Source organism: Passer domesticus, chromosome 34 (assembly GCF_036417665.1).
Source record: "Passer domesticus isolate bPasDom1 chromosome 34, bPasDom1.hap1, whole genome shotgun sequence".
NCBI classification, from domain to species: Eukaryota; Metazoa; Chordata; class Aves; order Passeriformes; family Passeridae; genus Passer; species Passer domesticus.
The window spans coordinates 879,231-891,946 of NC_087507.1; the positions used below are offsets into that span (position 1 = coordinate 879,231).

The 12,716-nt window shown below is 63.9% G+C and overlaps 2 protein-coding genes across 3 annotated transcripts; both read right to left on the reverse strand.

Annotated features, from left to right (window-relative positions):
- Nucleotides 1-187: 187 nt before the first annotated feature.
- Nucleotides 188-4,156, reverse strand: NDUFB7 (NADH:ubiquinone oxidoreductase subunit B7). 2 transcript variants are annotated; one of them, XM_064402113.1, is made up of 5 exons: nt 3,969-4,156; nt 3,140-3,308; nt 1,384-1,485; nt 1,301-1,325; nt 188-1,242 (listed from the first exon to the last, which is right to left on the reverse strand). In XM_064402113.1, exons 1-3 carry the CDS (start codon nt 4,078-4,080, stop codon nt 1,386-1,388), a joined length of 381 nt encoding a protein of 126 aa, XP_064258183.1. In that variant the 5' UTR covers nt 4,081-4,156; the 3' UTR covers nt 188-1,242; nt 1,301-1,325; nt 1,384-1,385. The 2 variants fall into 2 exon arrangements, with proteins under 2 accessions (XP_064258183.1, XP_064258184.1); XM_064402114.1 differs by lacking the exon at nt 1,301-1,325 and having other exon boundaries at nt 188-1,277; nt 1,374-1,485.
- A 4,066-nt stretch (nt 4,157-8,222) lies between these two features.
- On the reverse strand, nt 8,223-11,957 carry TRAPPC5 (trafficking protein particle complex subunit 5). Its single transcript, XM_064402032.1, has 2 exons — nt 11,843-11,957; nt 8,223-8,853 (listed from the first exon to the last, which is right to left on the reverse strand). Exon 2 carries the CDS (start codon nt 8,845-8,847, stop codon nt 8,281-8,283), a length of 567 nt encoding a protein of 188 aa, XP_064258102.1. The 5' UTR covers nt 8,848-8,853; nt 11,843-11,957; the 3' UTR covers nt 8,223-8,280.
- Nucleotides 11,958-12,716: the final 759 nt, after the last annotated feature.

Genomic DNA, 12,716 nt, shown 5'->3' on the forward strand with positions numbered 1-12,716 from the left:
TCGTGTCACCGTCACCGGGGGTGTCACTCAATGTCACTCAGTGTCACTTTACAGCTTTATTGGGGGGTGGCTTCCTGTCACCGTCACTCGGTGTCACTCAGATGTCACTCAATGTCACTTGACAGCTTTATTGCGGGGGGTGGCCTCGTGTTACCATCATCGGGGTGTCACTCAGTGTCACTCGGTGTCACTCAGTGTCACTTGACAGCTTTATTGTGGGGTGGCCTCGTGTTACTGTCACTGGGGTGTCACTCAATGTCACTTGACAGCTTTATTGGGGGGTGGCTTCCTGTCACCGTCACCAGGGTGTCATTCGGTGTCACTCGGTGTCACTTGGTGTCACTCTGTCACTCGGGTGTCACTCAGTGTCACTTGACAGCTTTATTGGGGGGTGGCCTTGTGTCACTGTCACTGGGGTGTCACTCGGATGTCACTCAGTCCCCCGGGTGTCACTCGGTGTCTCCAGTGTCACTCAGGTGTCACTTGGTTCCCTGGTGTCACTCAGGTGTCACTCAGTGTCACCGCAGTGTCCCTGATGCCACTCAGGTGTCACTCAGTGTCACTCAGGTGTCACTCGGTGTCACTCAATGTCACTCAACAGCTTTATTACGGGGTGGCCTCGTGTCACTGTCACTGGGGTGTCACTTGGGTGTCACTCGGTGTCCCCGGCTGTCACTCAGGTGTCACTTGGTATCCCAGGTGTCACTTGGTGTCCCAGGTGTCACTCGGTGTCACCACGGTGTCCTGGGTATCACTCAGGTGTCACCGCAGTGCCACTTGGTGTCCTGGGTGTGTCACCACAGTGTCACTCAGTGTCCCAGGTGTCACCGTGGTGTCACTCGGTGTCCCTGGTGTCACTCGGTGTCATTCAGGTGTCACTCGATGACCCAGGTGTCACTTGGTGGCACTCAGTGTCCCAGGTGTCACCGTGGTGGCACTCGGTGTCCTGGGTGTCACTCAGTGTCATTCAGGTGTCACTCGATGAGCCAGGTGTCACTTGGTGGCACTCAGTGTCCCAGGCGTCACTCGGTGTCATTCAGGTGTCACTTGTTGTTACTTGTTGTCCCCACAGTGTCACTCGCTGTCCTCGCGGTGTGCTGCTGTCACTCGCTGTCCCCCGTTGTCACTCGCCGTCCCCGTTGTCACTCATTGTCACTCATTGTCACTCGCTGTCCCCCGTTGTCCCCCGTTGTCACTCGCTGTCCCCGCTGTCACTCGCTGTCCCCCGTTGTCACTCGCTGTCCCCGTTGTCACTCATTGTCACTCGCTGTCCCCGCTGTCCCCGTTGTCACTCGCTGTCCCCCGTTGTCACTCGCTGTCCCCGTTGTCACTCATTGTCACTCGCTGTCCCCGCTGTCCCCGCTGTCCCCCGTTGTCCCCCGCTGTCACTCGCTGTCCCCGCTGTCCCCGCGGCGCCGTTGCAGCCGTTGCTGCCGCAGCCGCAGGCGCCGCTCGCGCTCGAACTCCTTCATGCGCATCACGTAGCTGGGACAGGGCGGCACCGCGTCACCACCGTGTCACCGTGTGTCACCACCGTGTCACCGCGTGTGTCACCGCGTGTGTCACCGCGTGTCATCATGTCACTGTGTGTCACTGTGTGTCACCACTGTGTTAGCACTGTGTCACTGTGTCACGTAGCTGGGACAGGGCGGCACCGCGTCACCGCGTGTGTCACCGCGTGTCACCACCGTGTCACTGTGTGTCACCGCGTCACTGTGTGGCACCGCCTGTCACCACCGTGTCACCGCGTGTGTCACCGCGTCACTGTGTCACTGTGTGTCACCACTGTGTTAGCACTGTGTCACTGTGTCACGTAGCTGGGACAGGGCGGCACCGCGTCACCACTGTGTCACCACTGTGTCACCGCGTCACTGTGTGTCACCATGTCACCACCATGTCACCGCCTGTCACTGTGTCACCACGTCACCACTGTGTCACCGTGTGTCACCACTGTGTCACTGTGTGTTAGCACTGTGTCACCATGTCACCACCGTGTCACTGTGTCATCGTGTGTCACCACTGTGTCACCGTGTGTTAGCACCGTGTCACCATGTCACCACCGTGTCACTGTGTCACCGCGTGTCACCATGTGACCACTGTGTTAGCACCATGTCACTGTGTGTCACCACGTCGCCGCCTGTCACCGTGTCATCACCGTGTCATCACTGTGTCCCCGTGTGTCACCACACCACTGTGCCACCATGTCACCGCCGTGTCACCGTGTGTCACCACTGTGTCACCATGTCACCACTGTGTCACTGTGTCACCGCGTGTCACCACTGTGTCACCGTGTGTCACCACTGTGTCACCACGTCACCACGTGTCACTGTGTGTCACCACTGTGTCACCATGTCACCGCCGTGTCACCGTGTGTCACCACTGTGTCACCATGTCACCACGTGTCACTGTGTGTCACCGCGGCACTATGTCACTGCCTGTCACCGTGTCACCGTGTGACACCACACCTCTGTGCCACTGCTGTGGCCCCATGTCCCCAAGCCCCTCCCGTGTCCCTGTCACCCTCCTGCTGTGCCCCAGTCCTGTGTCCCCGCTGTGTCCCCTCCAGCCCCAATGTCCCCCATGTCCCTTACTCCTGGTGCTGCCAGCTGTCCCAGCCGTGTCCCCCCATCGTGTCCCCAATGCCCCCCCATGTCCCCATGCTGTCCCCAGTGTCCCAGTGTCCCCATGTCCCTGTCCCTTACTCCTGGTGCTGGCAGCTGTCCCAGCCGTGTCCCCCCCGTCATGTCCCCAATGCCCCTCCAATGTCCCCATGCTGTCCCCATGTCCCCAGTGTCCCCAATGTCCCCGTGTCCCTTACTCCTCATGCTGGCAGCTGTCCCAGGCGTGGCGCAGCGCGTGGCAGCCCCATGTCCCCATGCTGTCCCCAGTGTCCCCATGTCCCCATGCTGTCCCCATGTCCCCGTGTCCCTTACTCGTGGTGCTGGCAGCTGTCCCAGGCGTGGCGCAGCGCGTGGCACCCCCATGCTGTCCCCAGTGTCCCCATGTCCCCAGTGTCCCCATGTCCCTGTCCCTTACTCGTGGTGCTGGCAGCTGTCCCAGGCGTGGCGCAGCGCGTGGCACCCCCATGCTGTCCCCAGTGTCCCCATGTCCCCAGTGTCCCCATGTCCCTGTCCCTTACTCGTGGTGCTGGCAGCTGTCCCAGGCGTGGCGCAGCGCGTGGCAGCCCCAGGGCACGGGGAAGTTGTCGCGGTGGCAGCGCAGCAGCCGCAGCAGGTGGTGCCCGCAGAAATCCCTCTGCTCCAGGGACACGCGGCCCTGGGCCAGCTGCTCCGCCGAGGCCACCATGGCTGGGGGACACAGGGGACACAGGGGACAGTGAGAGACAGCAGGGACACGCGGCCCTGGGCCAGCTGAGCTGCCAAGGCCACCATGGCTGGGGGACACAGGGGACAAGGACACAGTGAGGGACAGCAGGGACACCCAGGGACACACGGCCCTGGGCCAGCTGAGCTGCCAAGGCCACCATGGCTGGGACAGAGGGGACACAGGGGACAGTCAGGGACACACAGGAACATGGGGACAGAAGGGACAGAGAGGTCAGAAGGGACAGGAACACTCAAGGGCATTTAGGGACACTCGGGGACACAGGGGACAGAGGGCACAGGGACACTCAAGGACACTGGGGACACAGGGGACACTCAGCACCCAGCCGGGATGGGGACAAACCGAGGGGCCAGGGTGTGACAGAGCGGGGACACGGGGTGGCAGTGCAGGGACACCGACACCCGTGTGGCACGTGGGGACAGGGCTGGGGACAGGGAGGGGACACGGGGGTGGCACCGGGAATCACACGCGGGGGGCCGCGCCGGGAGGTCACCGGGGTCACGCGAGGGCGGGGACACCCCAAGGCCACCGCGCCCCGCCCGTGTCCCCTCCCGGTGTCCCCGCGTCCCCTCACGGTGTCCCCCCCGGTGTCCCCCCCCGGCTGGCGGTGTCCCCGCACTGACCGCGCGGCTGGCGGAGCGGCATGCCCAGCTCGGCGGGGAAGGACGGCATGTGCAGCGGGTCGGGCTCGGCCTCGGCGTCCCACAGGTAGCGCCGGCCCAGGTGAGCGCCCATGGCGGCGGCGGCTCCGGGCCGGGGCAATGGCGGCGAAAATGGCGGCGAGAGCGGGAACGCCGAGCGCCGGAAGCGGAAGTGGCGGAAGGGCAGAGGAGGGACGCGGCTGGGCGGCGCCCCCTGGCGGCGGGGAGGACTGAAGAAGCATCCCGAGCGCCCCCGGCCTCCCGAAAAAACAAAAAACAAAACAAAACAACAAAAAACCCAAACAAAAAAAAAAAAAAACCACAAACAAACAAACAAAAAAAAACCCAACCCAAAACTTCAAAAAATAATCCCCCCAAAAAACCAAAACCCTCAAGACAAAGAAAACCCCCCAAAAAAACCCCAAAATCCCTAAAAAAAACCTTTAAAAAACCTCCAAAAAATCCCCCCAAAAAAGCCAAAACAAAAAAAGCCCCACAACAGAAACAAAAACCCCAAAAAACCAAAACCCCCAAAGAACCCCACAAAACCTCCAAAAACCCCTAAAAAATCCCCCAAAACAAACAAAAAACCCCCAAAAACCTCACAAAAAAACCCTAAAAATACCAAAAACAAAAAAGCCCCAAACAATCCCCCAAAACCCCCTAAAAAACCTTTAAACCCCCCCCCCAAAAAAAAAAACACTAAACAAAAAAACCCCAAAGAAGAGACCAGGCCAGGGGAGGGACAAAGGCGCTTTATGGTGACACCAGCGTCCCCAGGGGCCACCTCGGGGACAGGAAAAGGGACAAGAACAGAGCCGAGGGACACAGAGCAGCTCCGATGTCCCCAAGGGCCACCTCGGGGACAGGAAAAGGGACAAGACCAGAGCCGAGGGACACGGAGCAGCTCCGATGTCCCCAGGGGCCACCTCGGGGACAGGAAAAGGGACAAGACCAGAGCCGAGGGACACAGAGCAGCTCCGATGTCCCCAAGGGCCACCACCCCTCAAGAAACAAGCGACACGGCCGCACTGTCCCACTCCTGCAATGTCCCTGTCCCCAATGTCCCCATCTCCAATGTCCCTGTCCCCGTGTCCCTGTCCCCGTGTCCCTGTCCCCCTCCAAGCTCTGTGTCCCTCACAGCTGTGTGACAAGGCCACAGTGTCCCCATCCCCCTCCAGGTTCTGTCCCCTCTGTCACTGCCCTGTCCCTGTGTCCTTGTCCCTCTCCATGCTGTCCCCATGGCACTGTGTGACAAGGCCAGGCTGTCCCTGTCCCTCAGAGCCCTGTCCCCATGGCACTGTGTGACAAGGCCACGGTGTCCCTGTCCCTCTCCAGGCTGTCCCTGTCCCTCAGAGCCCTGTCCCTGTGACACTGTGTGACAAGGCTGTGGTGTCCCCTGTGTCCCCATGGCACTGTGTGACAAGGCCACGGTGTCCCTGTCCCTCTCCAGGCTGTCCCTGTCCCTCAGAGCCCTGTCCCCGTGGCACTGTGTGACAAGGCCACGGTGTCCCTGTCCCTCTCCAGGCTGTCCCTGTCCCTCAGAGCCCTGTCCTGTGATGCCCCCAGCCCCATGTCCCCTCTCCAGACTGTCCCTCATGGCACTGTGTGACAAGGCCAGGCTGTCCCCATCCCCATCCCGGCTGTCCCTGTCCCTCCCACACCCAGGTCCCCGTGTGTCCCCTCATCTCAGCACCTCTCCAGGCTGTCCCCGTCCCTCACCCCCGTGTCCCCATCCCTCTCCAGGCTGTCCCCATCCCTCAGTGCCCCGTCCCAGACTGTCCCCATCCCTCCCACCCTCATGTCCCCAACATCCCCGTGTCTCAGCACCTCTCCAGGCTGTCCCCACCCCTCACCCCCGTGTCCCCAAGCCTCTCCAGGCTGTCCCCCCCATCTCAGTGTCCCTCCAGGCTGTCCCCACCCCATGTCCCCCATGTCTCAGAGCTGCTCCAGGCTGTCCCCACCCCTCACCCCCGTGTCCCCATCCCTCTCCAGGCTGTCCCCATCCCTCAGTGCCCGTCTCCAGGCTGTCCCCACCCCACATCCCCCATGTCCCCAAGCCTCTCCAGGCTGTCCCCACCCCTCACCCCCGTGTCCCCATCCCTCTCCAGGCTGTCCCCCCCATCTCAGCGTCCCTCCAGGCTGTCCCCACCCCATGTCCCCACATCCCCCCATTTCTCAGAGCCACTCCAGGCTGTCCCTGTCCCTCCCACACCCAAGTCCCCATATTCCCCCCCCATCTCAGCACCTCTCCAGGCTGTCCCCGTCCCTCACCCCTGTGTCCCCATCCCTCTCCAGGCTGTCCCCATCCCTCAGTGCCCTGTCCCCGGCTGTCCCCATCCCTCCCACCCCCAAGTCCCTGTGTGTCCCCTCATCTCAGAGCCGCTTCAGGCTGTCCCCACCCCATGTCCCCCCATGTCTCAGCACCTCTCCAGGCTGTCCCTGTCCCTCCCACCCCCAAGTCCCCGTGTGTCCCCTCATCTCAGCGCCTCTCCAGGCTGTCCCCGTCCCTCACCCCCGTGTCCCCATCCCTCTCCAGGCTGTCCCCACCCCTCACCCCCGTGTCCCCATCCCTCTCCAGGCTGTCCCCACCCCTCACCCCCGTGTCCCCATCCCTCTCCAGGCTGTCCCCCCCATCTCAGCGTCCCTCCAGGCTCTTGTCGCGGGCGATCACGGCCTCGTCGAACTTGATCTTGAGCGTGGTGCCCTTGTGCCAGTGGGCGCTGATATGGCCTGGCACTGGCCTTCTCTGCCATGTCCCTGTGACACTGTGTGACAAGGCTGTAGTGTCCCTGTCCCTCTCCCCACGGCACTGTGTGACAAGGCCAGGCTGTCCCTGTCCCCCTGACACTGTGTGACAAGGCTGTGGTGTCCCCATCCCTCTCTAGGCTGTCCCCATCCCTCCACCCTCCATGTCCCCGTATCCCCCCCATGGCTCAGAGCCGCTCCAGGCTGTCCCCACCCCACATCCCCCGTGTCCCCAAGCCTCTCCAGGCTGTCCCCCCCATCTCAGCGTCCCTCCAGGCTGTCCCCACCCCATGTCCCCATATCCCCCCCCATCTCAGCACCTCTCCAGGCTGTCCCCCCCATCTCAGCGTCCCTCCAGGCTGTCCCCACCCCATGTCCCCGTATCCCCCCATGGCTCAGAGCTGCTCCAGGCTGTCCCCGTCCCTCACCCCCGTGTCCCCATCCCTCTCCAGGCTGTCCCCATCCCTCAGTGCCCTGTCCCCGGCTGTCCCCATCCCTCCCACCCCCAAGTCCCTGTGTGTCCCCTCATCTCAGCACCTCTCCAGGCTGTCCCCACCCCATGTCCCCACATCCCCCCATTTCTCAGAGCCACTCCAGGCTGTCCCTGTCCCTCCCACACCCAAGTCCCCACGTGTCCCCCCATCTCAGCACCTCTCCAGGCTGTCCCTGTCCCTCACCCCTGTGTCCCCATCCCTCTCCAGGCTGTCCCCACCCCATGTCCCCACATCCCCCCATTTCTCAGAGCCACTCCAGGCTGTCCCTGTCCCTCCCACACCCAAGTCCCCATATCCCCCCCATCTCAGCACCTCTCCAGGCTGTCCCCACCCCATGTCCCCGTGTCCCAGTGTCTCAGCGTCCCTCCAGGCTCTTGTCGCGGGCGATCACGGCCTCGTCGAACTTGATCATGAGCGTGGTGCCCTTGTGCCAGTGGGCGCTGATATGGCCTGGCACTGGCCTTCTCTGCCATGTCCCTGTGACACTGTGTGACAAGGCCAAGCTGTCCCTGTCCCCCTGACACTGTGTGACAAGGCTGTGGTGTCCCCATCCCTCTCTGGGCTGTCCCCATCCCTCCACCCTCCATGTCCCCGTATCCCCCCCATGTCTCAGAGCCGCTCCAGGCTGTCCCCACCCCACATCCCCCGTGTCCCCAAGCCTCTCCAGGCTGTCCCCCCCATCTCAGCGTCCCTCCAGGCTGTCCCCACCCCATGTCCCCACATCCCCCCATTTCTCAGAGCCACTCCAGGCTGTCCCTGTCCCTCCCACCCCCAAGTCCCCGTGTGTCCCCTCATCTCAGCACCTCTCCAGGCTGTCCCCACCCTTCACCTCGTGTCCCCATCCCTCTCCAGGCTGTCCCCATCCCTCCCACCCTCATGTCCCCATGTGTCCCCTCATCTCAGCACCTCTCCAGGCTGTCCCCACCCCATGTCCCCATGTCCCCCCCCATCTCAGCACCTCTCCAGGCTGTCCCCACCCCATGTCCCCATGTCCCCCCCATCTCAGAGCCGCTTCAGGCTGTCCCCACCCCATGTCCCCGTGTCCCAGTGTCTCAGCGTCCCTCCAGGCTCTTGTCGCGGGCGATCACGGCCTCGTCGAACTTGATCATGAGGGTGGTGCCCTTGTGCCAGTGGGCGCTGACGCGGGCGGGGAAGCCGGCGGCGCCCAGCACGGCCTCCAGCAGCCCGGCGGCGAAGGCGGCGCAGTTCAGCGAGCTGTTCTCGCGCGGCACCGACACGAACGTGTTCACCACGGGCTCCCTCTCGATCACGTAGAACGTGCGCTCGTCGTCGTTGGCCTGCTCCAGCTTGTCGGCCTCGCGCCCGAAGAGCGCGCGCCACAGCGGGCCCTTGACGAAGAGCAGCACCCCCAGCACCTTGGTCTCGCGCCGGCCCGGCCGCTCGCGGGCCACCAGCGCGTCCAGGGCTCGCTGCCCCACGTGGTGGCCCAGCTGGGCCAGGCGGGCCTGCAGCTCGGCCACCGAGGCCACGCGGCGCTGGCAGTACTGCACCAGCTCCGAGAAGAGCAGCGCGAAGGCGGCAAGGGACAGCTCGGAGCGCGGCCGGCCCAGCGCCCGCTCCAGCACCGGCGACTTGCCGCGCGTGAAGCGCGAGTCCATGGCGGCCTGCGGGAGAGACGGGGCTCAGGGGGGGCCTGGAGGGGCATTTGAGGGGGTTTAGGGTCGGTCTGGGGAGGTTTGGGGGGCGCTGAGGGGGTTTGAGATCAGTCTGAGGGGGTTTAGGGTCGGTCTGAGGGGGTTTAGGGAGTGTCTGAGGGGGTTTAGGGAGTGTCTGAGGGGGTTTAAGGTCAGTCTGAGGGGGTTTAAAGACGGTCTGAGGGGGCTTTGAGGGGTTCAGAGCAGGATTGAAGGCGTTGAGGGGGAGCTAGGCAGGGTTAGAAGGGGTCTGAGGGGGTTTAAGGAGGGTCTGAGGGGGTTTAGGGCAGGTCTGAGGGGGATTTGAGGGGGCACATGGGGTCAGGGGGCTCAGGGGACACGGGGGATTTTGGCCAGGGACAGCTCGGAGCGCGGCCGGCCCAGCGCCCCGCTCCAGCACCGGCGACTTGCCGCGCGTGAAGCGCGAGTCCATGGCGGCCTGCGGGAGAGACGGGGCTCAGGGGGGGCCTGGAGAGGGTTTTGAGGGGGTTTAGGGTCGGTCTGGGGGGGTTTAGGATGTGTATTAGGGGGTTTAGGGAGGCTCTGAGGGGGTTTGGGGTCGGTCTGAAGGGGTTTGGGGGGGCGCTGAGGGGGTTTGAGATCAGTCTGAGGGGGTTTAGGGTCGGTCTGAGGGGGTTTGGGGAGGGTCTGAGGGGGATCTGAGGGGTTCAGAGGGGGATTGAAGGCATTGAGGGGAAGCTGGGCCAGGTTAGAGGGGGTCTGAGGGGGTTTAAGGAGGGTCTGAGGGAGATTTGAGGAATTCAAATGGGGGTTGAAGGTGTTGAGAGGGAGCTAGGCAGGGCTAGAGGGGTCTGAGGGGGTTTAGGGTCCGTCTGAGGGGGTTTAGGGAGGGTCTGAGGGGGATTTGAGGGGTTCAGAGAGGGACTGAAGGTGTTGAGGGGGAGCTAGGCAGGGCTAGAGGGGTCTGAGGGGGTTTAGGGTTGGTCTGAGGTGGTTTAAGGTCAGTCTGAGGGGGTTTGGGGTCGGTCTGAGGGGGTTTGGGGAGGGTCTGAGGGGGATTTGAGGGGTTCAGAGAGGGATTGAAGGCATTGAGGGGGAGCTAGGCAGGGCTAGAGGGCTCTGAGGGGGTTTAGGAAAGGTTTGAGGGGGTTTAGGGTCGGTCTGAGGGGGTTTAGGGCAGGTCTGAGGGGGTTTAAGGAGGGCCTGACGGGGTTTAGGAGAGGTCTGAGGGGGATCTGAGTGGGTACAGGGAGGTCAGGGGGACACAGCAGGGAGGCTGGAGAGGGATTTGAGGGGGTTTAGGCTCAGTCTGAAAGGGTTAGAGTCAGTCTGAGGGGGTTTAGGAAAGGTTTGAGGGGGTTTAGGGTCGGTCTGAGGGGGTTTGGGGAGTGTCTGAGGGGGATTTCAGGGGTTCAGAGCAGGAGTGAAAGCATTGAGGGGGAGCCAGGCATGGTTAGAGGGGTCTGAGGGGGTTTAGGGCAGGTCTGAGGGGGTTTGGGGAGGGTCTCGGGGGGTTTAGGGCAGGTCTGAGGGAGTTTAGGGAGGGTCTGAGGGAGCTTAGAAGGGGTCAGAGGGGGATTGAAGGTGTTGAGAGGGAGCTAGGCAGGGCTAGAGGGGGTCTGAGGGGGTTTAAGGAGGGTCTGAAGAGGTTTAGGGAGGGTCTGAGGGGGATTGGGGAGGGTCCGAGGGGGATTTGAGGGGCTCAGAGAGGGATTGAAGGCATTGAGGGGGAGCTAGGCAGGCTTAGAGGGGTCTGAGGGGGTTTAAAGAGGGTCTGAGGGGGTTTAGTGAGGCTCTGAAGGGGTTTAGGGAGGGTCTGAGGGGGATTTGAGGGGTCCAGAGAGGGATTGAAGGCGTTGAGGGGAAGCTGGGCCAGGTTAGAGGGGCTCTGAGGGGGTTTAAAGAGGGTCTGAGGGGGTTTGGGATCAGTCTGAGGGGGTTTGGGATCAGTCTGAGGGGGTTTAGGGAGGGTCTGGGGAGGTTTAGGAGAGGTCTGAGGGGGTTCAGGGTCAGTCTGAAGGGGGTTGGGGGGCGCTGAGGGGGTTTGAGATCAGTCTGAGGGGGTTTGGGGAGGGTCTGAGGGGGCTTTGAGGAGCTCAGAGGGGGATTGAAGGCGTTGGGGCAAAGCTAGGCAGGGTTAGAGGGAGTTAGAGTCAGTCTGAGGGGGGTTAGGGAGGTTTGAGAGGGTTTAAGGAGGGTATAAAGGGGTTTAGGGCAGGTCTGAGGGGGGTACAGGGGGTCAGGGGGACACAGGGGGAGGCTGGAGGGGGTTTTGAGGAAGATTGAAGGGGGTGGGGGGCAACTTGGCAGGGCTAGAGCAGGGTCTGAGGGGGCTGAGAGAGTCTGAGAAAGTTTAGGCAGAGTTTGAGGGGCGTTAGGGAGGTTTGAGAGGGCTTAGGAAGGGTCTGAGGGGTTTAAGGAGGGTCTGAGATGGTTTAGGGCTGGTCTGGGGGGGTTTAAGGAGGGTCTGAGGGGGTTTAGAGGGACTCAAGGGTTTTGGGGATGGTCTGGGGGGGTTTAAGGAGGGTCTGAGACGGTTTAGGGGGGTCTCAAGGGCTTCAGTGGGGCTCTGAGGGGGTCAGGGAGGATCTGAGGGGGCTTAAGTCGGGTCTGAGGGGCCGGATGGGGTCGGGGGGAGATCCCGAGGGGCCGCTCGGGGGTCTCTGAGGGGTCCCGGGTGTCTCCCGGGGGTCCCTGAGGGGTCCCGGGCTGTCTCTGAGGGGTCCCGGGGGTCTCCCGGGGGTCCCTGAGGGGTCCCGGGCTGTCTCTGAGGGGTCCCGGGGGTCTCCCGGGGGTCTCTGAGGGTCCCGGTCCCGCCGCAGCGCTCGGGCGATGCGGGAAGGCCCGGGGGGGAGCGGGGGCGGCGCGGAGGGGCCGGGGGCACGGCCGGGGGCACGGCGGGGGCGCTTCCGGTGCCCTCGGGGCAGGGAGGGACCCCCAGAACCCCCCAGAACCCCCCAGAGCCCCCCGGGACCCCCCAAAACCCCCCGGGCCCGACCTGGGAGCCTCCGGCTGCTCCGCGCGACACCGCCGTGAGCCCGCCGTAAAGCGCGACACCGCCGGGGAACGGCCGTAAAGCGCGCGGGGGGCGGGGCTCTGCCGGCGAGGCCACGCCTCCCTCCGTGAGACCACGCCCCTTTCCGTGCGGCCACGCCCCCCGGGGACACGGAGGGGACACCGGGGACACCGGGGACAGCTGGTGGCACCGTGGGGCCCCCGCCCCTCCCCCCCGCACACCTGGGCCGGCAGCTGGGCTGGGGGAGGGGCGCGGCTCCGCAGTGACGTCATTGCGGGGGGAGGGGGGAGGGTGACCCCCCCCAGGGGACACCTGGGACGGGGGGGGGACACAGAGGGACAGGGGGGGACACAGAGGGACAGGGCCACCCGTGGGGGCGGCCCCGGGGCGCTGGGGACACGCCCCGTGCCACCCCCGGGTCCCCAATGTCCCCAGTGCCACCCCAGTGCCACCCCAGTGTCCCCCAGTGTCCCCAGTGTCCCCTCAGTGCCACCCCAGTGTCCCAAATGTGCCCCCAATGTCCCCAGTGCCACCCCAGTGTCCCCTCAGTGCCACCCCAGTGTCCCAAATGTGCCCCCAATGTCCCCAGTGCCACCCCAGTGTCCCCAGTGTCCCCTCAGTGTCCCCAGTGCCACCCCAGTGTCCCCTCAGTGCCACCCCAGTGTCCCCAATGTCCCCTCAATGTCCCTCAGTGCCACTCCAGCGTCCCAAATGTGCCCAGTGTCCCCTCAGTGCCACCCCCGTGTCCCCCAGTGCCACCACAGTGTCCAAAATGTGCCCCCAGTGTCCCCTCAGTGCCACCCCAATGTCCCCTCAGTGCCACCCCAGTGTCCCAAATGTGCCCAGTGTCCCCTCA